The sequence below is a fragment of the Coenobita brevimanus genome, chromosome 24, assembly GCF_032717465.1.
Source record: "Coenobita brevimanus isolate Jiangsu-jjx chromosome 24, ASM3271746v2, whole genome shotgun sequence".
In the NCBI taxonomy this organism is placed as follows: Eukaryota; Metazoa; Arthropoda; class Malacostraca; order Decapoda; family Coenobitidae; genus Coenobita; species Coenobita brevimanus.
In genome coordinates, this window is record NC_136977.1 from 54,992,161 (window position 1) to 55,018,503 (window position 26,343).

Consider the following 26,343-nt stretch of genomic DNA (forward strand, 5'->3'; position numbering starts at 1 on the left):
GATAGGAGTCTCACGAAGTAATCGCTGGTTACGCACCCGACGTACCAGCAACATCCCATGATCCTACAAAGGAACTGATTCACCGCCCAGATGCACTGTTCAGTCCGAATCTCACAGCCATACAGTAGGACAGTGAATATCAACACCATGAAGGCAGGGATCTTCGTTCTTCTGTCCTGTACAAATAACAACGCCAAATACTCGAGCTGAGTTCATAATTCCGCAAACCAGACCAATGCACCAGGTAAACTTATTACCTGAATCATCAATGGATTGAACCAGACCAAGACAGGTGAATCTCTCAAAGACCATCTCATCACATCCCTGAAAACACTGTACCACTTCATCCAATTAGCTACAAAATGCCTTGGCTTTGGTCTTGACCCAGGAGACCTTTAGTCCCAGTGGCTTCTCTCCTCATGTTTTTTATTTATTTATTTATTTTTTTAACGGTAGAAAGAAGCACAGGCTGGAAGCCCGCAAGATTGCTTCCTATACATAAATACATAAATAATAAAGGTAATTCTAGATCCGTTCACCTCGAGATGCCTGGACACATTTCATTTTTAGAATGAAGGTCACAGGCAGAAGGAAACACAGACAGAAGGCAGTTCCGAGCTGACCTGATGGATACATGAAGGACTTAGAAGTGTGTGCAATGACTCCATCAGAATGACTGCGCCATCAGCAACGTCAAGGTCAGTAGCCATAAATTACCAACAAATACTCCACACTGACTCCAACTCCAGCCCGACACAGTACGCAATCCAGGCAAGTTCCAGATACGGTGCCACGAAAATAATGATCTGAGAGGGTGGAGATAGGTGAAGGGAGAGAGGGGAGAGACTGGAGTGGGGAGGTGAGGTGAGATGGGGTGAAACACGAGGTGTGAGGTGATGGGGGTGATGTGAGAGGGATGGGAGGTAAAAGGTAAGAGGGGAGGTGAGAGGGGACGTGTGAGATGGAAGGGGAGGTGAGAGGGATGGGAGGTAAAAGGTAAGAGGGGAGGTGAGAGGGGACGTGTGAGGTGGAAGGGGAGGTGAGAGGGGAGGAGAGGCGAGGTGAGGGGAGGTGTGAAGTGAGAGGGGTGGGGACAATACTATGAATGACGGGGTACGAAGCGGACTAATTAATGTGAGGGGCAGGTGGGTATTGTTAGTCACCCTCCTTCACCTTAATTACTACTTCCTCCTCCCCCCTCACGTGTCCTCCACTTCCCGCCCTTTCTTTCCCTTTTTCTGTCGAGGGTGGGCCGTATATTGCGCCTCCCTTGGAAATTATTGTGCTGGGCTGGCTCATTCCCTATTACCAGTGTCTAACCTTCAATAAATAATAATAATAATATTAATAATAATGTAGTAGAAGTAGTAATTAGTGAATATCTCTTAAGTACGCATGACATTCATATTTTAGCTAATCTATACCACCTGGCGATTTTATTCACCTCAGGACAGACTTTTCGAACAAGACAGTTTAGATACCGCCTTAACAAACCCCTTCACTACGAGATCTTAGCTGAATAAAATCGTCTGACAGCGGCAACAACGATAAAAAAAAAAAAAAAAAAAGACTATCTGGTCCAATACGGCTTAAAACAGATAACACATCACTGGCTACGTCACTTCAGTACACCTGGCTGACCCGCTCTCACGCCCAGATCAGCAGACTCAGCCGTTTCCGCAACACCAAAGAACTAGCAAGGGTGGCGCAATCTATGGACCACCCTGCACTTACTTGGGCTATTGCAAGGGGACATCTGGACTGGAGGCCTTGCTCTACGCTCCGAACTGCCAGAGTAGCTCCGAGTTTTTATCATTATTACTAAAACTTTCCACATCCCTGAGGCAAGTTTTTTTGGTTTATGTTAAAGTCACTAAAACTTTCCACCTCCCTGGGGCAGGTTTCCTTTTTTTTTTTTTTTTTTTTTTTTTTAATATGAAAACTTCCCACAACCCTGTGGGATGTTTTCATGTTTTTGTCATTATTATTATTATTATTATTATTATTATTGCCCTAGGGAAGATCTGAATCGCTGCCATTCGCATACCGTTTGAGCTACAGCCTTCATTCGCTGTCATATTATAGTACTGGTTGGCCGCTTCATATGACCAAATATCATCCTGATCCAACAAACGGAACCCGGATAGTATCCGGAAAAAAAAAACACGTAAACAAACAAACAAAAGCGACCGTAAAGCTCAAGAACCACTTAAGTTACAGGGTTGAAATTTTTATGGCCTATACCAGGGACATGGCCAGAATGCACTGCTTAATACAGTTCAGATCGGATCATTATTCTCCGAAATCGCCTGTAGGCCAAATTTTCTTTTTACTACTCCGGAAGACAAAAAGGTAGAGCCACCAGACTTGGTGGATTTATAAATCTTGATGACCTAAGGTGACAGGCAGAGACTCAGGAACCTTGACCTCAAGGTCCCATTATGGTTCGGCTTCTAGTAGGGAATGGCTGTGGAAAGTTTTTATCAAAATCGTCCTTGTACAATTTAACGGCGTTCTAGCTGAAACTTCCCATATCCTTGAGGGAAGTTTCCTTGTTTTTGCCATAACTACTACTACTATTACTATTATTATTATTATTATCACTGCTTATTTTAAAATTGCGATATTTCAAAGGCTATTTGGCCTAAATCCTTCAAACTTAGTAAACTTATGTAAGAGAGCGGATGTTTGTTGCTCAGACGTCATGACTCAGACGCTGCCAGCATAATGAATTGGCAATGATCGCTGCCTTTGGCCAATCTGCTGGGAAGACTGTTTCATGTGTACACAGCTGACAACTCTTTAACTCAGCATAACGTCATGGCACTGGGTAACACAACAGAAACTCACCACTGCCCGAATGATTGTAGAAGACTCATAGAGCTGATAGACTCCTTGGGTTTAAGACAACTCTCTTCCAATAAAGTACGGTATCCAGTAGTAGTACGGAGTCTGTAAGAATAACCTGAATTGCTGATGGTATACCTACGGGCCTACATCTCATACTTGGTCGGATAGCTGTTCGATTCTTTTGGCCAAATATGGTGGCAATCCGTCAACCGAATCTTCGGATATTATCAGGAACAAAGAAAAGTTAGTCGGCTATGCTACCTCAAGAACCGCTTTAGCTAGAAAGCTGAAATTTTACCATAATACAGGTGGACGCAGTGCGCCAAGGAGTATCGTTCTAATCGGCTGATTATTGTCTGATATCGCCAGCGGTAAAAAACTGGGAATTTTCCTGATATTAATGCTGGATTAAAGTTTGTGCCACCAAACTTGGTGGACTTATAGAACGTGATGACTTAAGGTGACATGCACAAGATCAGTGACCTTGAACTCACGGTCCCTTTATTGCTCGGCTTCTACAGTGCAGTAGTAGGCAATGGCTGTGGGAACTTTTTATGAAAATTGTCATTGAACAATTTTACAACGTTCTAGTTAATGTTGTTGTTGTTATTATTTTTATTTTTATTATTATTATTATTATTATTATTATTATTATTATTCATTATCATCACCACCATCATCATTAGCTTTACATTTTTTAAAATCGTGTAATGGTACCAGGGATGTCAAGTCGATCTCTCTAATCTCTTCAGCCCGAGGACGTCACCTTGTCACTACCAGACGATTTTATTCAGCTTAGGGTACTTTTCGAGACGATGGGGTTCGCTACAGCTTTCCTCAACCCCTTCATTACCTCGTAGCTCTCTCAAACTTAAAATCCCAAGCTGAGTAAATTGTCTGGTGCGGCAGGAATATACTACAAAAATACGTCATGGGACTGCGAGTGTTCACAAAGAATTACACATGGCTAATTCAAGAGGACCGCCTAATTCTGGAAATAAGTAGAGAAATCCAGGATTGTGGGTTCTTTAACTTTTTCTTACCACGGACCTCCTTAGTTACCCAATCAAGGACCGTACCATCAGCACTAAGGCACCGAATACAGAATGGTGCTGTAACACTAATACATTATAGAACAGTATCATGAGCTGCAGAAAAATTATTAAAATGGTAATTGCTTTGTCACGGAAATAATTATTAACCCATTGTTACAACAGTGTGCTAGTGTTAACATAGCTTACTAATTTTATGTTTGAGTGTGGATGATATGTATGTTTTATGGACACTATGGACATTAGTTCCTTAATTCTTAGTATCGAATCATGCTTTACATTAGAAAAATTAATATTTTCTTTATTCATTTCTTACCAGCCCCTATGTACCCCCTGGAAACCCTCTTGCGTACCCCTAGGGGTTCGCGAACCCTAGTTTGAGAACCCCTGTCCCATACACGTCAACGCGGGACCACAAATGGCTTCGCTAAAATGATGTACAGGATAAGGCTTCACTAGAATGAAGCCCTTTTCGTGCAAAAGTCCTTCGGCAGCTAATGTACAGCACCACACAGGGCTTCCCCACATTGAATCAACTACCGTGCTAAAATCTTTCCGGTGTGCCAGACTGGGTGGGCCGCTCAGAGATGCTGTCACGGAGGGCTATATCTAACCCATCCACTCCGACAAGTCCAAACTACAATTAATTCGTCTTGAGGTAGCAAAGAATGCAAAGAAATCTGTCACCAGACTGGAGGGGTTAAATGTTGTGGACTGCGTTAGCCTAGCCTCGGACTCCTACTGGTACGAGACTGGATGCTGTTATTATTATTATTATTTATTTATTTATTATTATTATTATTATTATTTTATTTATTTATTATTATTATACAGAGACTGGATGCTGTTATTATTATTATTATTATTATTATTATTTTATTATTCATTATTATTATTATTATACACGTATACAGGTCTATACGAGTATTTCCGAACTACAATATTTGGTTTCCGTCTCAAGTGTTTACTGTATTTTTTTTCTCTGACAATTTTGGGCATTCTTTCATCCACCTTCCACACATACTATTCCACCTACTCTGTTCCACCCACCTTCCACACCATTTCATCCACCTTCCACCCACACTGCTGCACCCACACAATTCCATCCACGTTCCCCACACTGGCCCCGTCCCATCTAGTCCCATCCATCTCGCAGCCCTGTCTCTCAAAACCAATTTGCCTCTCTTCCTCCCTGCCAACCCTTCATTCCTCTCCTTTATGAACTTGATCCCTCATTCCTTCCTTCCTTCCTTCTTCCTTCCCTCCCTCCCTCCCTTTCTTCCTTCCTTCCTTCCTTGCACCCAATTATTTCTTCTCTCTATGCTCCGGACCCTTCCTTCCTTCAATTTATCAGCTGTTCCTTCCAATTACTAGTCCTTCCTTCCGCCTATCATCCTTCCATCCTTCATGCACCAGATCCTTCCTTCCTTCATGCACCAGACTCTTCCTTCCTTCCATGCACTCAAGCCCTCCTTCCTTCCTACTTACCCGTCCTTCCATTCTACCTCTTTCTTCTTCCTCCATCCATCAATTCCTTCTTTCCATGCACCTTATACATTATCCTTCCTTCCTTCCCTCTTCATTACTTCCCCCTCCTTCCATCAGACATCCATCTCCCTCCTTCCTTCTATCCCTATCGCCCTATCCTTCTCACCCCTCCTTTCTCCATCATACCTTCGTCTTCTCCCTTCCTACCCATGCTTCATCTTGCTTCCCTACTCTTCTGCTTTAGTTCTCCCTCAGTCTGACCTGCCTATCCTCCAGCCTTTACCATTTTTCCCTTCATCCTATCTCTTACCTCACCCCTCCTCTTCCCACTCTTTCCCTACTCTGTCCCTTACCTTCCCCTAAATCATCTCGCAATCTCTCCTGCACTTCCCTGCTTCCAACCTACTTCTTTTCTTCCCCTTCCTCTGCCCTTCCTTCTAAGCCATCTTACGCTTCCTCCTTCCCCTGACCCTCTCCCTGACTCCCTTCCCTCCCCCTGCCCCGTGAGCTAAGGGCCATTATACACATTAAAGTAATCAGATTATCGGGAAGGTGGCTCATACACTTGATAAGGGGAGGCGATGTATAACCCTGCATCGACCGCCTCAGACCCGACCGGACCCTGCCTTGCCCTGCCCTGCCTTTTCCTGTCCTGCCTTGTCCTGCCTCACCCCATCCCAGCGCCTTAATTAATCACTGTGTTCTTTGAGCCAGGCATGATCATTCTGCAATATTTACGCCACGACCTGTAGGCTGTTGCATTTGTGTTGCAGATGAAGTGACGTGCAATAAGGGACCGTGTTTTCATAATTCTGTGGCGCACTGCGTAACTCCTCGTCTAACTCCTCACCCCTTCAGCTTGAGGTCATACTTCGGATTTTATTCTCCTTTACTACAGACGATTTTATTTCGCTTAAGAGACCCCCCTTTTCGCTCCTATTGGTACAATTGGGTATTTTATTCAAGCTAAAAGACGATTTTCAGCCGAGAATAATCGTATCGGAGACTTCAAATAATTCTTTCCCAGCTCTCAGGACACCCAGGAATATTATTTAGGCTACCACCAGACGATTTTCTTCAGTCGAGAGAAATCCTGAAGCCTGTTATCATGTGAAGGAACTGGGTCATTCTCACACCTTGTATACTAACTGGTGGTTGCATGAAAACGATGACTCTTAGGTATGAGGTAGGAATGAGTCTCCTTGATCACTAGTCACAAAAACCCTCCAATACGGCACGCCTACGCCTTTACACCACAACAGGCAATGGGTTACGTCTCCATCACCAATCTGTTTGAGGGATTCCAATTAATTGTCCTTTTCATGTCACGAGCAATTTCTTTTATCACATGGACTGGTTTGCAATGCGAGGGAGCGAATATATTTTTTTCTTGATGCTTGTGATATATTGCATAATTCCTCGTCTCCCAGGCTATATACAGACGATGATTTCCTAATTTATCCACCTGTACCTTAATTAACCAGCCACCTGAATATCACCTTCATCATCGCTCATTGAACACGCCGGGATGATTGGGGGGGGGGGGCTGATGTAATTTTCCCTCGGTCTTTTGAACCCACTTGGCGGAAAGGGTTCGAAATTAGGGTTTACCTGGGTGACAGAGAAGGGTTCATCGCACTTTCTCCTCTGCGATTCATTCTTCACTTTTCACCTCAGCGCTTTCTTGAATGTTATGTGCCTCGTTTCAATACCAACGTACTTTGCGTCAATAACGTACAAGTGGATACTGACGTGTAATGTGCAAAATAAATCGCAAAGGAAATGGGGTTACGTAATCTCCACTTACATTACAACCCTTACATGTTTTTTCATCTGTTTATCTTTTCACCCAGGCATTCAAGCTAGAGATGGCAATTCTCGGCCAATGTAAGTGGACAGAGTATAGTGTTGGTGATAAGGAGTTACAAATGTTATCTTATTACAGGGATTAACCAGGCCACCACTCGACGATTTTATTCAGCTTAAGGAGAGGCTTTTGTAGTTAAAAATTCTTGTCAACGCTGAATGAAATTGCCCGATGGTAAAGAGAATAAAACACAAATTAAAGGCAGTGTACTCATGGGGTTACACATTTCCCACTCTAGGTATTGGGTACATCTCACCGGCTCTTATAACTCACTCTCAGCTGAGGAAAACCGTCTTGGGGCGGCTGGAATACAATACTGGAGCTGGCCCGACCATGACAGTGTTAATGGAGAGAGTATTATCACTCTCAGTCTCCTATGACTCACGTTCAGCTAAAGAAAATCGTCAAAGAGTAGCTTGAATAGAATAAAAGACGGCCCGATTATATATATATATATATATATATATATATATATATATTACCCTTCACCTGCCAAAGCCAGAGATGGGTGTTGTTATCACTGGAATCAATAGATGTCCATCCGTGGAGCTGGGAGGCTGGCTGGCTGGCTAGAGATTTCATTTCCGGGCCAAGACTCAGAAAGTATGCACTACAGAGTCATGAAATTTCACACAGTTATGTATCTTATGGCGAACTGGTGCCTTTTGATAGGTAGAATACTGTGTCTTCAGTAGTTTTTTTTAATAATGAAAAGTAAAATAAATTTTTCCAGAGATTTCAATGCAACCTGTGCAAGGAATCTGAAGGGCCCAGGTTATGTGTCCTCAAGGTGTTCTTCTTACGCCCACCTTTAAAAGAAAAGACGGGGGAGGGGGGAGGAATATGCGCTTGGTTAGGTGTGCAGGGGAGGTGGGGGGGTATATGCTTGGTCAGATGGAAGGTTGCAACAGCGTAGCGTTGCCTATGTTTTGAACAAGAAAGCATTAACATCTTCAGGTCCCTATGTCTCACTCAGCTTCATGAAATCGTTTGGCGTTACCTAGAATAAACTACTAGAGTTACTCCAATCATGAAGGCATTACCCTGGTGTCATTAGCGCCATCTTTCATCCACCACCATGCCTGTTAGTGATGGTGTAATTAAGGCCTTCCAGTCCAATCACCAACCCAATCCCCCACTATCCCTCGTCAGCCCCGGCATTTACCCACGATCCACTGTTTCTCATTATTCCCCTTGCTCACACACTGACTGACTCTCTCTCTCTCTCTCTCTCTCTCTCTCTCTCTCTCTCTCTCTTCCACTGTACTACTGTTTCCTAATCATCATACCTGTGTACTACTTGCATCATTCCCTTTAATATATTCGTATTATCACCTTCAGACTTTTAACCTATGCTGGTCGGCAGTCCATGTACTACGGTATATATAAATGCTCCTGGTCCGCACAATCTAACTTTTTCTTTGTGTCAGGTCGGCCTATTACCACAGGAACACACACACACACACACACACTCTTTTAAACATTTTCCTACCTCGTCATACACTAATTAAATCCAGTTCATTTTAATTGCCTTCGCCTCCCTGCTGAGTGGGAATGCTGCTGTGTGCCGCCTTGTTGCACACACATTTTCCTGTAGTATTGTTATTTTGCATTTTCAACCGACACTTTTGGGACGTCTAAGGCTAACTGATGTAACGCTCTTGTGACACGTCCGATGTGAGCACTCATTAGCAAATCAAATAGTGGAAAAATAAATAAAAATAAAATGAAAACAAAAACCCTGTCGCCTCATCTCGGTCATGACTCTTAAGTGAACGTGGGAGTAATTATCAAGATGTTAACTATCAATGGCTTACATTTTATTCCTGTTCCAAGTGTTAAATCATCCCCTTACCTTCATCATCCTCTCAAATACACACACACACACACACACACACACACACACACACACACACAGTAATCTATCCAACCTGACGTACCGTAACCTAATGAAACCTAATTTACCCTGATCTAAAAACACATAATCGGAATGAAGGGGTACACTCATGCCTTTACCTTAATCCTCCTGACGTTCCTGGAGGAGTGGTTGGTGACGGAGACGCTGACGTTGACCTCCTCGCCCCTCTCGTAGACGGGCTTGTCCAGCGATGCCTCCACCTCCACCTGCCCATCGGCGAGGAGGAGCTGCTTGGACATGGTGGCGTAGGGCGGGGAGTGGTCCATGCCGCTGGCCACCTGGAACAGCTTCATCCCCATCCTGATGCTGGAACGCTTGTGGGGCTTGTCCTCGGGGTTGTCGCCTGGAGAGTGGAAGAAAATGGGGTATACGGAAGGAGGTAATGCACAGAGAATGGGATGTAATGGAGAGGTAATGTATACAATATGGGATGTAATGGAGGTAATGCACAGAATATGGGATGTAATGGAGAGGTAATGCACGGAGAATGGGATGTAATAGAATGCACAGAAAATGGGTTGTAATGGAATGCACAGAGAATTAGACGTAACTAGAAGGGGTACCCGGCGTTGCCTGGGTAAAGCCTATGATCGTGCATTATCTGGGTCCTGGATGGCCACTCCTTGTAGTAGAAGACCCTCGGGTTTCCATTATATCCTTGCGTTATATTCTCCATGGACCTATTCCTACCATGGACCTATTTTCCCACTACCCACCCACTCTACACCCCTGCCTACCCACACCACCAAACTGCCTACCCATCTGGCCCGCTGTAACTAATGATATGGTTACAGAAGTACCAAATTCAACGGTTATTGCCTACCCTCTATCCACCATGATGACTTGAGTATTTCTGATTATAATTTGGGACATCAGGGGAGCTACTTTAGCCTATGTAATGTAAACGTTTAAAATGATAAAATTCGCCGTAAGAAGTTAAACCTGTCAGAGTTGTTCCCTAGACGACAGACAGGTAGACAATCTCTCTCTCTCTCTCTCTCCCACCAAAGCCCTCCAACCCGAAAAACGTCTTCCAGGCTACAAATTCCTGATTAACCCCTTCAAAACCATGATGCATTTTCATATCTTATTTTTCCCTACCTCCAGACGATTTTGTTAGGTTTGGGTTAGAATTCTTAAACTAGGGAGTTTAATTTAACTTTCACTGGGTCTTTCACCTCCAAACGTCTCTCCTATAATGAATAAGATCATTTGAAGATTGCAAAAATATTGCGCTAAATGTCGTCAGATTTACGAGATTAAGATGATAAATACTTCAGAATTGAGGAGGTTAATAATTCCCTAACTCAATTTATTTATTTATTTTATCGGTCGCCTCTACCAAGGCGTGGTGATATAGTTGTGTGTGTGTGTGTGTGTGTGTGTGTGTGTGTGTGTGTGTGTGTGTGTATTGCCAAAATATCTCGAAAAGTTGTGGACCAAATTTCACCAAACCTTATGGAAATAGCAACTATGTGAATATGCAGAAGCCTATTACTTTTGGTGAGGATCTGATCAAAGACGACCGAATGTCAACCGCCATATATATATATATATATATATATATATATATATATATATATAAGGCAGAGCAATAATGTTTTTGCCCACCTGTGTGTGTGTGTGTGTGTGTGTGTGTGTGTGTGTGTGTAGATAGACAGATTTTTTTATTTTTCAATGAGTCTGACTCTGGGCAAAGGCATCAGGGCCTATCCCCAGGAAATATCCCCAAGGCCCAGTAGTCCTCCTACATCTCCACATGTCACCGCTTCGGCGCTAACACCCACAGTCCATAATGAATACCTGCTAGGGCTGTCTCATACAGGACAGGTGAACTGGTATTTGCGGAGGTATTATTACAACATGTCGGCGGGTCTTCTGGTAAATCAGTAAAGTATACTTTTTTATGAAATTCAAATCCATAAAATGTTCCCTGCCCCAGTGGGGAATTGAACCGGGGTCAGTGAGGACTGCAGGCCACATAGAAAAATGAAACACGAAATATCCCGAGTGCTTTCGTGTATTCAGATCTTGAGGGGAGAACTCTCCCCTCAAGAACTGAATACATGAAAGCGCTTGGGACATTTCGTGTTTCCTTTTTCATCGTATATATCACCATATCTATGAATCGCGTTATTAAATGATTTATTTGCACACACACACACACACACACACACACACACATTTATATCTATCTATCTATCTATCTATCTATATATATATATGTAGATAGATAGATACAGATGTAGATACATATCTATATCTATCTATCAATCTATCTATCTATCTACCTAGACATATATACAGATATATATCTATATCTGTCTACATATCTATGTATCTATATATACAGTATAAGTAAAGATATACTATCCAAGTAAATAAATATATATTAATAATAATAATAATAATAATAATATAATAATGTCAAGCTGTGTATGTGTGTCTGTCTATGCGTTTGTTTGTTTTCTTTCACGAGAACTGTACTAGATATCGACCTAATTCGTTTTGCATTAGGTCGGGGTATGTTCAGAGAATGTAAAAAAAAAAAAAAAATGGCGATCGCGAGCGACGCAATGGCGCGAAATTTTCGGAAATCGCGACACGAGAAAATATGCGAAAATAATTTAGTGGATTTTTTGGCCAGAATTAGTCATTGTGGGCTTAATAGCGATACTGAAACAAAGAGAATGGTACTTGCAGACTCTTTGTGATAGAAAGGCTATTAGATGGTCTGCAGTGTTTTGCGGGCAAGCACTAGTATATAAGAGGGATGGTGGACGCGGGATGATGACTAACAAAGGATGGAGATAAAAATGAGCGATGCAAAAACAGAGGATGGAAATGAACTGCAGAAGACATTACTGGAGTGAGAAACACAGAGGGTGGGCACAGCTGGCGAGAGACAAAAATGTAAAAAGAAACGGACAAGGGAAGTTAATTAATGGATATATCAACCAGTCTCTCTCTCTCTCTCTCTCTCTCTCTCTCTCTCTCTCGTGTGCATATATATACGGTATATATATATATATATATATATATATATATATATATATATATATATATATATACCGCAGAAATACACACAAACAGAGAGAGAGAGAGAGAAAGAGAGAGAGAGAGAGGGTGGGGGAGGGGGGATACGGACACTGACTCCATGTGAGATGCGGTAAACAGAAAACCAAGGAGGGTAAATCTCGAGAGACACTGGAGGAGGAGTGCAGGGTGGAGGACGTGAGGAATGACGATGACGATGAGGGAAGGAGGGAGGGAGGAAGGGAGGGGTGAAGAAGAGGAAGAGGAAGAGTTGAGAGTATACAATGGAGGGAGGAGGAGGAAAGTATGGCCTTAAGGGAGTGAGAAAAAATAGCTCGAGACAAAACTTCCCTCCCCTCGTCTCTCTCTCTCTCTCTCTCTCTCTCTCTCTCTCTCTAAGGTTAATGACAGGTCAGCCAAGGAGCAAGAAAAGGAAGGTGTAGGAAGAGAATGCGTTGATGTAAAAGAAAAGAGAGAGAGAGAGAGAGAGAGAGAGAGGTGAAAGATACAGACCTCAGGGAATGATTTTCTGTCAATAAGTAATAGGTTACGTCAGCAGGGGAGGGAAGGGGGGGATGAAGGGAGGGGGAGGAGGGGAGGGAAGGGGGGGATGAAGGGAGGGGGAGGAGGGGAGGGAAAGGGAGGAAGGGAGAGAGGAGGGGAGGGAAAGGGAGGAAAGGAGAGAGGAGGGGAGGATGGGGAAGGAGGGGAGGGAGGGGAAGGAAGGGAGAGAGGAGGGGGAGGAGGGTGATAGAGGAGGATGGGTGAGGGGAGTAAAGGAGAATGAGGGAGGGGGAGAGATGAGAAGAGAGGGGAGTGGGGAGAGAAGGAGGGATGAGCAGGGTGAGGGAGATTTAAAGGGGTGAAAGGCAAGGGAAGATGAGGGAGGAGGAATGAGAGGAGATGGAGGAGGGATGAAAAAATGAAGGAAGAGAGGATATGTGAGGGAGGAAGGATGAAAGGAGAGGTGAGAGAGGGAAGAAAAAGGATAAAGGGAGAGGAGGAGGAGGGGGGGAGGAAAGAAGAGGATGGGGGAGGGGAGACGGAGAGGAGGGGGAGGGGAGAAGGAGAGGAGGAGGAGGAACGACGAGGGGAGAGAAAATAGGGCTGGAAGGGGTGACTGAAAAAGCTGAACAGGATAAAAATACACGGAGCCCGAGGGGAAGCGAGGGGAAAAGGGGGTACGGAAGGGTAGGGAGAGAGAGAGAGAGAGAGGGGAAACTGAAAGTGAGGGTGTTATGGGTGACAGTGAGATAGATAGGTAAGGGAGTGGATGATGATGAGGGAATGGACAGGTGGGGATAGGGGAGGGTGACAGAAGAAGGGGCGGTGATAGGAGGGATGCAGTGGCGGAGAGAGGGAGGGTGAGATGAAGGTGTGTGAAGAGGGAGGGAGGGTAAGACTGAGGCGAGGGAGTGATGGAGGAGGGAGAGAGAGAGAGAGAGAGAGAGAGAGAGAGAGAGAGAGAGGGAGGATGATATGAAGGATAAGAAATGTGTCAAGAGGGAGGTTTGGAGCAGAGAAGAGAGTGAGGGTGATGTGGAGAGGGAGTGTATGAAGAAGGAAGGAGGGAGGATAAGGTGCGATGAACGGGATGGAGGATGTGATGGAGAGAGGGAGTCAGTGAAGAGGGAGAGACGGAGTGAAGAAAGGGGGTGACCTGGAGGAGAGGGAGTAGGTGAAGAGGGAGGATGAGATGCAGGAGATGGAGGGAGGGAGTTGTGATGAGAGAAGCAGGGCAAGGTCTGGGATGAGAAGACGGGAAGTAGCTGTGAAGGAGAGGGAAGGTGAATGAAGGAAAGGGAGGGCTGGAGATGTGAAAAGGGAGGGAGGGAGGGTGAGAGGTAGGGAGTTAAGGAGACAGAGAGGGAGGGGAGTGTCTTGCTACCCTCTACACAGCTTCACTTAGCTCTAGAAAAGCCTCTCCTTCTAAAAGGGGTCTGACACAATCTCCACTCACCCTTCCACCATGATGAGTTTTTCGTGTACTCAGGCTATCTCCACACACCCTTCACTCCTGTCCTGCCTATCTCGTACCCACAGACGATTTTATTCATAGGATACACTTACAGATTTTAGATATACCCTTTCATTGACCCCTTCAAACCGAGATCTCTCCTAAAAAATTAATAATAATGAAAAAAAAGAAAAGTTTGGAGCGATCAAACACGAAATATAAAGCACATTTTTGGACTCAAGGAATTAGCCTCTTCAATCCGATGGCGTATTTTCTGTTATTCTTGCTATCTCCAGACGATAATCTTTTCAGATCTGGGGAAATTTCTCGAAGTGGAGGGGTCTGATACTGCCTTCTTTAACTCCTGAAATACTAGAGTTTTTCCCGAAAGTAAAATCGTCCGGAGCCTGCCTGAATGGAAAATAAAATGTCCTGGGATTGATGGGAATTACAGAGGCGTAAACAGAAGGACTTAAAATACAAACTACTGATGAGCGTAAACAAATGGGCCACACGAGGGAATAAATGAAGGGAGAAAGAAGCAGGATGAGCGGAGAAAATCATCACCATCATCATTTTTATATTATTGATGGTGATGTTGATGGTGGTGGTGGTGGTGGTCGTTATCATCATTACAATCATCGTCATCGTCATCATCATTCTGACCTAAGGATGAGCTGAAGCAGGGTCAAGGATGCATGGAAAAAGAGAGGCCGATACGAGAACTTCGAACAGAATGTCAAGGGAAATTCAGCAAACACTCATTCACTCACCATTCAAGTATCCCCCCAACACACACACACACACACACACACACACAAAGAAAAACTGATATAGAAAACTTGGAGGTGAGACACAAAGCCGAGAAAAACTACGGAAAAAGAAAACGAAGATTACAAACACCATAAACTTAAAAATAATGGAAAATAGGAAACAGGAGACCATAACACAGGCGAAAAATGAAACAACGAATATTATAGAAAAAGAGGGAATTATTAAAACAGAAATACAGACACGAAGAGCAATATCAAAAGGGTAGAAAGTAAAACAAAGGAAGATTTCAACGACGCAAAACACACACACACACACACACACACACACACACACACACACACACACACAAATGGGGGACAGTCAAAGAAAACGAAATGCTGGGATAGGAATGACAAAAAAATATATGTGTTAAAACTTACGAAAACAGGAAAAAAAAGGTGAAAAAAAAAGGGAAATGAAAGGAGACAGAAATGAAGGGAGGGGACGCGAATGAAAGGAGGAAATGAATGGGATCTAAATGGTGAAAGGGAGTGGAAAAATGAAGGAAGAAATGACGGGAGGGGAAACTGAGGAAAAGGGAAAATGAACAGAAAGGTAAATGAAAGGAGAGGCAAAGACAAAAAGGATGGTAAGGGAAAGGGATGGGGAATGATGGGAGGGGGAGGAATTAAGGGACAGAAAATGAAGGGAGGGGGGCAGACGATGAGGAGGAAAATGAAGGGGAGGAAAATGAGAGGCAATGTGAAAGGAGAGGGGGAAAAAAAGTGGGAAAATGAATGGATAGGGAAAAATGTAAGGAAAATCAAGGAAGAGGGGAAAATGAGAGGGCACACATAAGGAGGGGAATGAAGGGAGAGGGAAAATATGGGAAAGAAAATGCTTAAATAAACTATAATCAGAGCAAAGAGAGAGAAAGAGAGAGAGAGAGAGAGAGAGAGAGAGAGAGAGAGAGAGAGAGAGAGGCGCACCTGAAGTCAATGGCAAACCTGGAAAAAGAACAAACGCGAAAAAAAAAAGGAGTTTAGTTGACGAATGAAAGAAAAAAAAAAAAGAAAAAGATAAAAAAAAGTGAATGGACGGGACGGGGGGAAGAGCAAGTGAAAAAAAAATCATAAAAAATAATGGTGTGTGTGTGTGTGTGTGTGTGTGTGTGTGTGTGTGTGTGTGTGTGTGTGTGAGAGAGAGAGAGAGAGAGGTAGTAAGGTCATGGAAAAATTGAAGGAAAATGTAGAAAAGAGAATGAAAGTGAGGCAAAAATGATATAAACCGAAGGAAAGTGAGGAAAGAAGGAAAGTGAGGCAGGAGGGGGTGAGGCAGGGTGGGATAAGGAAAGAAGGAAAGTGAGGCAGGAGGGGGTGAGGCAGGGTGGGATAAGGCAGGGTGGCGTGAGGTATGGTGGGGTGAGGCAGGATGGAGTGCGGCAGGTGGGGTGAGGCACTGTGAGGTGAGGCAGGGTGTGGTGAAGCACGGTGGGGAGAGGTAGGGGGGCTTGAGGAAGGGTAGAGTGAGGCACGGTGAGGTAAGGCAGGATGGAGAGAGAGAGAGAGAGAGAGAGAGAGAGAGAGAGAGAGAGAGAGATGCGGTAGGATGGGGTGAAGCTGGGTGCAGAGTGGGGTGAAGTAGGGTAGGGTGAGGCAGGGTGGAGTGAGGCAAGACAAAGCAAGAAAACGTACAGCAAGGTGAGATGAGGTATGGAAAGGTGATCTAAGGTAATTACAGGTGAGATGAGGGAAGGGAGCTAAGGCAAGGGAAATGAGGAACAGGAAGATACAAGTGAAGCAAGATGGCATCCAACAAATTAATGCGAGTGAAGGTGAAGTAAGAGCAATTAAGGCAAGGTGAGGCAAGGAATGGATAGGCAGGGTTTAGGTTGGTAGGCAGACGTGAGGTAAAGTAAGGAAGAATGCGGTAAGGTAGGATGAAGCAAGGATTGGGTAGAAAAGGGTTAGACAGGTAAGCACAGGTAGGTGAAGCACAGCGAGGCAAGCAGTAAGCAGACAGATGGCAAGTATGTAGGCAGAGGTGAGGCTGGGTGAGGCAAGGAATGGGTAGGCAGGGGTTACTAAGAGCAGCAGAGGTGAGGAATAGTGGGACAGGCCGAGGCAATGACAGGTAGGGGTAAGGCTGGGAGGCAGGCAGGGGCAAGAAGAGGTGAGGCAGGGATAGGCAAGGTAAGGCAGGGCGAGGTGAGAGGACGGCAGCGGGGGAGTGCAATTTGGAGCAGAGATAAATGAGAGACGAGGGAGGCAAATGAACCGGTGTGGGAATGCGAGGGGAGGGGAGGGGAGGGAAATAAAGCTGAGGGGAGGGGAATGGAGCTGACAGGAGGGAAATGGGGCTGAGCTGAGGGGAGGGGAGAGGAGAGAGGGAGGGGAGGGGAGGGGAGGGGAGGGGAGGAGAGGAGTGGGAAGGTGACTGGAGGGGAAGGGAGGGGACGTGAAGGTGGAGAAGGGAGGAGAGGCAAGAGGAGGGGTGATGAAGTGGGGGCAGGTAAAATGAGGGGAGGGGTAGGGGAGATGAGCTGGTGATGAAAGGTGAGGTGAAGTAAGGGGAGGTGGCGTGAGGGGAGGAGAAATGAGGGGAGGGGAGGGGAGTTTAAGGAGCTTGGAAGAACAAGTTTAATCAGGCGGTCCAGAAATACACACAACACCCAGACAACACACTGGGGAGGGGAGGGGAGGGGAGGGGAAGGGTGGGGGAGGGGAGGGGAGGAAAAGAGGAAGGGGAAGGAGAGGTGGGGGAGGGACAGGGTGTAGGAGGGGGTGTCAGAGGCAAAGTGGGGAATGAGAGAGAGAGAGAGAGGGAGGAGGAGGAGGATTACACAGGATTACACAGGAAAGCAAACAGCAACAGACCTTTCGAGGCTGCTTGTTAGAGAAAACTATGACTACAAGATCTAACTCTACATGTTGAAGGATAAGGATAGTAAAGCAAGAAGGCTCCCCCCACCACCAAACCCTTCAGGAAAAAGTGAGAAAAACCACCATGCAGCATGGAAAAACTGACATGGAAATTTTATAGGAAACACTGGAAAGGAAAAGTCCCATTCTATAATACTTTATCTATAAGCTACCCGATAGAGTAACCTGAAAGAGAAAGTAAACAAATAAAATAATAGTTACGGCATGACATTATAAACCGGTTACATTGAGTTAATGGGAAGTCTGTGTGTAGGACTACATAACAGATAGATAAATAGATAGATAGAGAGACAGATAGAAGCAGGAAGTCAAATGATGAGAAGGTGTTGTGTCTGCGAGAATCGAGCAGTGCTAAACATGCTTACACACTCTTAACACTGAGGAAAGCTGACGACAGCGGCCAGTAAGGAGATGATGCAGTTAGCTGTCAGCAGTCCTCTCGTGAACAAAGATCTGGTAACCATGAGGAACATACTTGACACACCCCTGCTACACCAGATTTTAGGAAAGAGAGTTTAGAAGGAGACAAGCGACCCTAGAGAGAGGTCGAGACGGAGATTAGCCTTAGAACAGAGAGAGAGAGAGAGAGCGAGACAGGGAGGTAGCTACCCGAGACTTATACTCTTTCCATGTGAGAGACCTGGTTTAATATTTCCAAGACAAATAAAAATAGTCCCATACTATTCTTTACCTCTCCCGTCACTACATGACATCTGGTGGGGAAGCTACTACAAGATATAAAAGCCGCTCGACCACAAGTCTAAAATATACTTCTCTACAAGTAACTACAAAGTCTTTATGACATGTGGACATAACGTGGAAGCTACACACTGCACAGTGTGGATGTTTAGGGGTGGTGCGGCAGCCTTGCCTGGCGCTTTTAAGGTAGGCAGCAGTCAATCAGGCCCTAGCTCCGTTTGCTCCACTGAGACAAGGAACTCTCCCATGTGGGACAAGTACACAAGTTTCATCCTGAAGCAGTGACCCCTGGTACATTAAAAAAATCCCGATGGTGGTCACTTGACTAACAGGGACCCTCAGTGATCCACAGCCCATCACAGGTCGAAAGTAAGAGTAGTGACCGTTAACTCAGGGTTATCTGTGCAGATCCTAATCTGTGCTTATATTGCTTTCTTTGCATTGGGGAGATTGAAAAGTATATAGGACGGGTGTCTTAGATAAAAGGGGACTGCACAGTGCACAGTGTGGATGTGCAATGCACAGAGTGGATGTTTAGGGGTGGTGCGGCAACCTTCCCTGGCGCTTTTTAGGTAGGCAGCAGTCAATCAGGCAATAGCTCCGTTCACTCCACTGAGACAAGGAACTCTCCCATGTGGGACAGTACACAAGTTTCATCCTGAAGCAGTGACCCCTGGTACATTAAAAAAATCCCGATGGTGGTCACTTGACCAACAGGGACCCTCAGTGATCCACATCCCATCACAGGTCGAAAGTAAAAGTAGTGACCGCTAACTCAGGGTTATCTGTGCAGATCCTAATCTGTGCTTACTGTATATTACCTCATTTGCTTTGGGTAAATCGAAAAACGTATAATGACGAGACGTGACGCTATGTTAAGTTTACGGGGTGACCTGTAGACACGAGGGGACTGCACAGTGTGGATGTTTAGGGGAGGAGGAGGAGGAGGAGGAGGAGGAGGAGGAGGAGAGAGAGAGAGAGAGAGAGAGAGAGAGGGGTGGAAGCAGGAGGACAAGGAGTACAAAAGGAATACAAAGGAAAGGAAACTAAAATTGGTCCTATCGAGGTTGGTTGTTATAGGGGTAGGGTTATAAAGAAATATTAAGTGGGTTAAAGACAAGGATAGACAAGCAGGACGGAGAGGAGAAAGAGAGGGAAGGTGCGGTGGGAGAGGAAGACGCAGAGGGAGGGAGGGGGAAGAGGGGTGGAGTGGGACGAAGAGGTGGGAAAGGGATTGAGGAGGAGGGAGGTGGAGAAGGGGGTCAGGAAACTGATGATGATGATGACAACGACGATACTGAGATAATTATTACTGACGATGATGATGATGATAACAACGATACTGGTGATGATGATGATATTTTCACTTCGTATAAAACTTGATTCTTATTCCAAAATATTATCAAATCCATCAGTCAAGTCGCCAGTCTACACAAATATCAGCCTAATAAAGTTCTACTCTCTCTAAAAACCTTAAAATTTCACCCAAACCCACAAGATATCAACACAAACACACACACACACACACACACACACACACACACATACACATACACACACACACACACACACACACACACACACACACAAGCTGAAGAGCATAAAGAAGATAAAAGAACAGAGGAAAAGGAAAAACACAAAAAAACACAAAAGCATACAGAGAAAAACAAGAGCGCAGTGGCAGGTATGGAAACACAATCTACACACGCCTCAGAAAAAACTGCAAAAACGGAGGGGAAAATATGAATAAGAAAATGAATAAACTGGGGGAGGAATGAAAACGTCAGGAACACGCTGGGAGAGAGAGAGAGAGAGAGAGAGAGAGAGAGAGAGAGAGAGAGAGAGAGAGAGAGAGAGAGAACAGGAAAATGGTAGAGTAGGATGAAAGAAAAAGAAAAGAGAAAGAAAAGAGGAAAAACACAGAAATAAAACATGAAATCAAACTATGATGAAAAAAAAAACAGGAAAAAAAAATAAAAAACAAATAACGAAACCTCTGAAAGAAAAGTCGCCAAATCTTTCTCACTGGGGTGAAGAAAGACGGAAGGGGGTCTGTGGTAAAATGTGGTAGGGTGTGGTAGAGTGAATAGGATGTGGTAAGGTGGGGTGTGGGGGTAGACCAGAGTAGGGTACGGAAGGGTGGGTAGGATGTGACAGGGTGTGGTAATGTGGTTATGTTGTTGTAAGTGGTATGATATAGGGTATGGCCGGGCTGTGGTAGGATGTGGTAAGGTGTGGCAGGATTGTGGTAGGGGCTGTGGTGGAGGGGAGGGAGGGGTGTGGCAGTGTGGTAATGTTGTTGTGAGTGATGTGGTAGGGTATGGCAGGGCTGTGGTAGGATGTGGTCAGGTGTGGCAGGATTGTGGTAGGGGCTGTGGTGGAGGAGAGGGAGGGGTGTGACAGTGTGGTAATGTTGTTGTGAGTGGTATGATATAGAGTATGGCAGGGCTGTGGTAGTGTGGTCAGGTGTGGCAGGATTGTGGTAGGGGCTGTGGTGGAGGTGAAGGAGGGCTGTGGCGGGATGTGAGAGTGAGGCTACAAGACAAACGAGCCTCAGCAGGAGACAGACAACCCAATTACCACACATCCCTCTCCACAGGGACCCTCAGCCACTTCACCTGAGGACGTATTTGTGTATTATTCCAACTATCATCATTATTTTTTCAACAAGAGGTGGAATATGAATAAAGGTAATCTGGTGGAAGTCTGATTACAAGGAAATGACAGTAATCAGAGAGAGGTAATAAGAGATAATGATAAATGAGAAGGGTAAATAAAAGTGTAAATAGGTCAGGTGTGGAAAATGAGGAGGGAAAACAGTTGACGAGTGAGAAATACACACATACGCTCAGTGTGCGTGTGTGTGTGTGTGTGTGTGTGTGTGTGTGTGTGTGTGTGTGTGTGTGTGTATCGTAACACCTATGAGATGGGGTCTAGAACTGGGAAAGCTTGGATGGTAAGTTAATGCCTGTTATACTGAGCACCTGTTGTTAGTTCTTGTTTTGTGCTTTCTTGTTCCTGCGTCTGAGCCCTAAATATTGAGGGAAAAGACGATGACGAAGACGACGATGATGATGGTGATGAAGACGACGACGATGATGATATTATGATGCATTATAGTAAATTAAAGATTGCTAACACTGCCAGGAGTATATTGGATGGTCAACAACAACAACAATAATAATAATAATAATAATAATAATAATAATAATAATAATAATCTCCAGCAATCCGATCTCTTCTCTTAATGTGTAAAACTCTACGGTATTTAACAAGCACATTTCACGTATAAACCCTTAGACACCTTTAAAATCGTGACTGAGAGAGAGAGAGAGAGAGAGAGAGAGAGAGTACTGATGAACAAATACTGGACTGGTACGCACAATGAAAAGCGTCTTAACTAGGGCATACTTTATTACCGCACACGAAGTAACAGTAACTCCCCCATCGCTCTGATTGTTCTGGTGGGCTTCTCGCTTAATTAGGCTACCACATTCGGTCTGTCTTCACCTGACGGGACTGGGCTAATCCTACACCTTGAATACTCCGCCGGTTACAACAAATTCAATGGACCTTAGTTATGAGGTAGCAATGAGTCTCCTTCGTCATCTCCCCTTCAGTATGATTACATTTAGCCTGCAAATGAGGTGAAGGGGGTTAAGGAAATGTGTCACGCAAATAAGTACATAAACTAGAGGGGCATTCAGTGGAGCGCATCTCTCCGACAAGGGCAACGTAATTTCCAAACCACTCTTCATAATGGGTTAGATTTTCTCATCACTGATTAGGGTTTCACCAAAAATGTTATCCGGATCCAGAATCTGTAATACGATCCGGACTGATCGCAAAAGTTAATCGATTGTTCCCTAGGACATGGGCTATAAATCCTCCAAATCTGGTCCAAATCTCTCTTTTAATTTTTGAGTAATCCTGCTAACATACAAACAAACTAACAAACAAACAGGGGTGAAAACATGCTCCCCCTGTCGGAAAGAATAAACATAAAACTCTACAGAAGCATCAAATATGGAGGTAACTTTCAAACCCTCTGATAAATTAACATGTTTACCAAGTATTTATTATTATTATTATTATTATTATTATTATCAACTTATAAATCGAGGAATGAGGCTCTAGTGCTTTCATCATATAAATCTGGTAAAAAAATTCAGAGCATATTAATTCTTTCTTTTTTTCTTTCTTTACTAAATGATCTGTAAAATTCAAGATCAAAGGTGGTAAGTTTTTTTTTTTGTGTGTGTGTTTTTTCCCCATATAATTCAATGTTTGGTCAGTGTAGGGGCAAGGGCTGTGTACACTAAACTATACAGGCGTGTGTGTGTGTGTGTGTGTGTGTGTGTGTGTGTGTGTGTGTGTGTGTGTGTGTGTGTGTGTGTGTGTGTGTGTGTGTGTTCCTCCTACTGCGTCGCTGCTATTCCACACACACACACACACACACAGCCTCTGATTGGCCACGCTATTTCCAGCTCACACAAACGCCACTTCCGGGTGCTTCCCCCCAGTTTGCAGGCAGCTTATTTTGCACGTATTTATTTTTGTAACTATTCTGTATTTGCCTTATTTTATGTAGTTTTATAAATATTCTTTGTATTTTCTGATGGATTTCCTTTTCTTGATGTATTAGACAGTTTTATACTTTCGGATTTTCTATATTCATTCATGAGTGTGTGTGTGTGTGTGTGTGTGTGTGTGTGTGTGTGTGTGTGTGTGTGTGTGTGTGTGTGTGTGTGAGAGAGAGAGAGAGAGAGAGAGAGAGAGAGAGAAATATCACAGGCCAGATCAAAGAGAGATATTAAAGAAAGTGAGAGAGGCAGGGGGAGGGACAGCAATAGACGTGATGTGAGCGACCTTGCCCCAACAGAGAGCAGATCCTGAATAACTTGAAATGGCAAAGATTAACTGATATTGACGCATGATAAGGGGCGGGGGAGATAAAAATGGGGAGGGGAGAACGGCAGGAGAAAGAGTGGGAGGGGAGAATGGCAGGAGAAAGAGAGGGGGGAGGGGAGAATGGCAGAAGAGAGGGGGGAGGGGAGAATGGCAGGAGAAAGAGGGGGAGGGGAGAATGGCAGGAGAAAGAGGGGAGGGGAGAATGGCAGGAGAAAGAGGGGCGAGAATGGGAGGATAAAGAAGGGGAGAGGAGAATTGCAGGAGAAAGAGGGGTAGAGGAGATTGGCAGGAGAAAGAGGGGAAGGGGAGATTGGCAGGAGAAAGAGGGGCGAGAATGGGAGGATAAAGAAGGGGAGAGGAGAATTGCAGGAGAAAGAGGGGGAGAGGAGAATGGCAGGAGAAAGAGGGGAGGGATGACAGGAGAAAGAGGGGGAGGGGAGAATGGCAGGAGAAAGAGAGAGGGGAGAATGGCAGGAGAAAGAGGGGGAGGGGAGAATGGCAGGAGAAAGAGAGGGGGGAGAATGGCAGAAGAAAGAGGGGTAGAGGAGAATGGCAGGAGAAAGAGGGGTAGAGGAGAATGGCAAGAGAAAGAGGTGTAGAGGAGAATGGCAGGAGAAAGAGGGGAAGGGGAGATTGGCAGGAGAAAGAGGGGGGGATGACAGGAGAAAGAGGGGGAGAGAATGGCAGGAGAAAAAGAGGGATGAATACAGAGAGGGTAAGGGGAAGTGGGACTGGAATGGAATGACGGGGTGGAGAAAATTGGATTGGGAAGTGAAAAAGGAAGAAGAGGTAACCGAGAAGGGAAGAGGAAGAAGGAAGGACAGAAGTAGAGGAGGAAAAGGGGATGGAGAAGAATAGGGAACGAATGGAGAAGAGGAAGAAGACGGGTAAGAGGGAAGAAGATGGGACAAGCGGGAAAAAGAAAAAAGAGGAGATAAAGGCGGAAAGAAGGGTGAAAAGGGAAAGGAACAAGAGAGGGCAAGAGGGATGAGAAACAGGGAAAACTGAAGAGAAGAGGAAAAAGGGACAGAGGAAGGAGGAGGAAAAGGGGACTGATGAGTAAGGAGGAAGAGGGTACAGGAAGGAAGACAAGGAAGGAAAAGAGGAAGGAAAAGGAAAAGGGAAAAGAGGATCAAAGAGGACTGGGGGACGGAGGAGTGGAGAAAATGAGGGAAAAGAGAAGAGTGCTTTCCACGGCTAAATATACTAAACTGGTCGCATCAAGATCCACACCAAAATGAGGTCATCGTGTTGAAGGGGTAAGCTGGACTGGTGTAATACAGAGTGGGAAGTAAATAGCACTCCACTAGAGACTCACTAGGCGGTATCTTTTGTGTTATGGCTCAGTCTGCTAATGTGGGCGTACGAGTGGCAGTGGATATAAAAATACATGATGCAGAACACATCTGATAACACTAAGCCGTCCCTGCATCAAACAAGAAACTGCATCGAAAGTGTAAGAGGAGCGCTATATATGAACCAGCCTGTACATCTCATTGTTTCGACATATCGGGAACTGTGAGTAACTACAGTTCTTTCACTTGAACCTGGCCCACATTTTCGTCCTTTTAAAGCCTTTTTCACGTAGTTCAGTGGGAGAAAAGGAAAATCTACTGCTCTATATCCTTCCCACAGCACTTCTTCATGATTAGCATTAAATTCTAGTGTTGATATCTTCCTATAACCGAGCATCCAGGATCGAGAAGGTAATTTTAGGTCAATTTAAAGTAAACAGAGTATAACATTCAGGATATTCCTCTGCAGCACGAGGCGTCTATTTTCATTCTATTCTTCAGCTGTCAAGCGATTTTTCTCACCAAAAGGAAAAGATATCTCGAAGGGAAGGTGTTTGAAAAATCCAAAGTTACCCCTATGAATACGGTGACTTTTTTTTTTTTTTTTTTTTAACGCCATTTCTCGCCATCTTCATCCAATTATATTAAGCTTAGGAGAAGTTCCCAAGCAGCGATGGGATTAGTGAAAGCTGCATACAATCACTCCAAGTCGAAAAAGCCTCTTCCACACTGCACTTAGTTGTTTGGAGAATGTAAGAATAAACTCTAATACACATCAACGGCGTGAGGGAGTTAACCTTTTTCCAACCAGACATCTCACCTGAACTGAATAAAACCAAGTGGTAACACGAATAAGTCAACACAGACGTCATCGTGCTGAAAGGTTTAAAATTCCTTCAGTGACAATACATAAAATGGCTATATATGTAAGATGGAAATGAAACGCAGATACAAAACTCTTCGTCTTGTATTGTCAAACGGAGAGCACGGTAACAGCTGGCCCACCCACATCCGATAGCACTGTGGGTGATGGGGATGAAGAGGGTGTGACTGGTAGCTAGAGTGCATTGTTGCTGTGCCTAACATCGTTCACCTCAAAAGTCTGATTGTTATAAGGAATGGTGTGAGGCTGTGGATCCAGTGATGACAGTGTTGATGACATATAACGTCAAGTGTTATCAACAATAAACAGTAGAGAGTCATGTAACTGTTAAGTTCATTGTGATTTAAGACATTATTCGAAACAGTAAAATGTCCCCCACTAATGTGCATATCATGGATAGTACTGCCAGTTACCAATGGTGTTGGCTACAGCTAGAAGAAGCCACAATCAGTAAAACCTGAGTACAACAATGTTCCAGTGGTGTCACTGCTTGTGTTGTAAACACTGTTCATAATCTTCGTCAGGAATGATTACGACAATGCTCCCGTTGTTGTTTCGTTGGTGTGGACTTGCCACTTCACTCCATGGTATTAATAAATGTTACTAACAATGCTTCTATCTGATGTGGTAGATTAAACCAAAACTGATGCCTCCGGAAAGGAAGAAAGCACACCCAAACAGCAATAAAACTC

At 44.4% G+C, this 26,343-nt stretch overlaps 1 protein-coding gene across 1 annotated transcript in view; it reads right to left on the minus strand.

Moving 5' to 3' along the window:
- The window catches only part of LOC145393509 (arrestin homolog), a 217,683-nt gene that overhangs the window by 32,923 nt on the left and 158,417 nt on the right, over nt 1-26,343 (minus strand). The window contains exon 5 of the mRNA XM_080267642.1: nt 9,274-9,518. Within this exon, the coding sequence (XP_080123768.1) occupies nt 9,274-9,518 (245 nt within the window). The remainder of the gene's footprint in view (nt 1-9,273; nt 9,519-26,343) is intronic.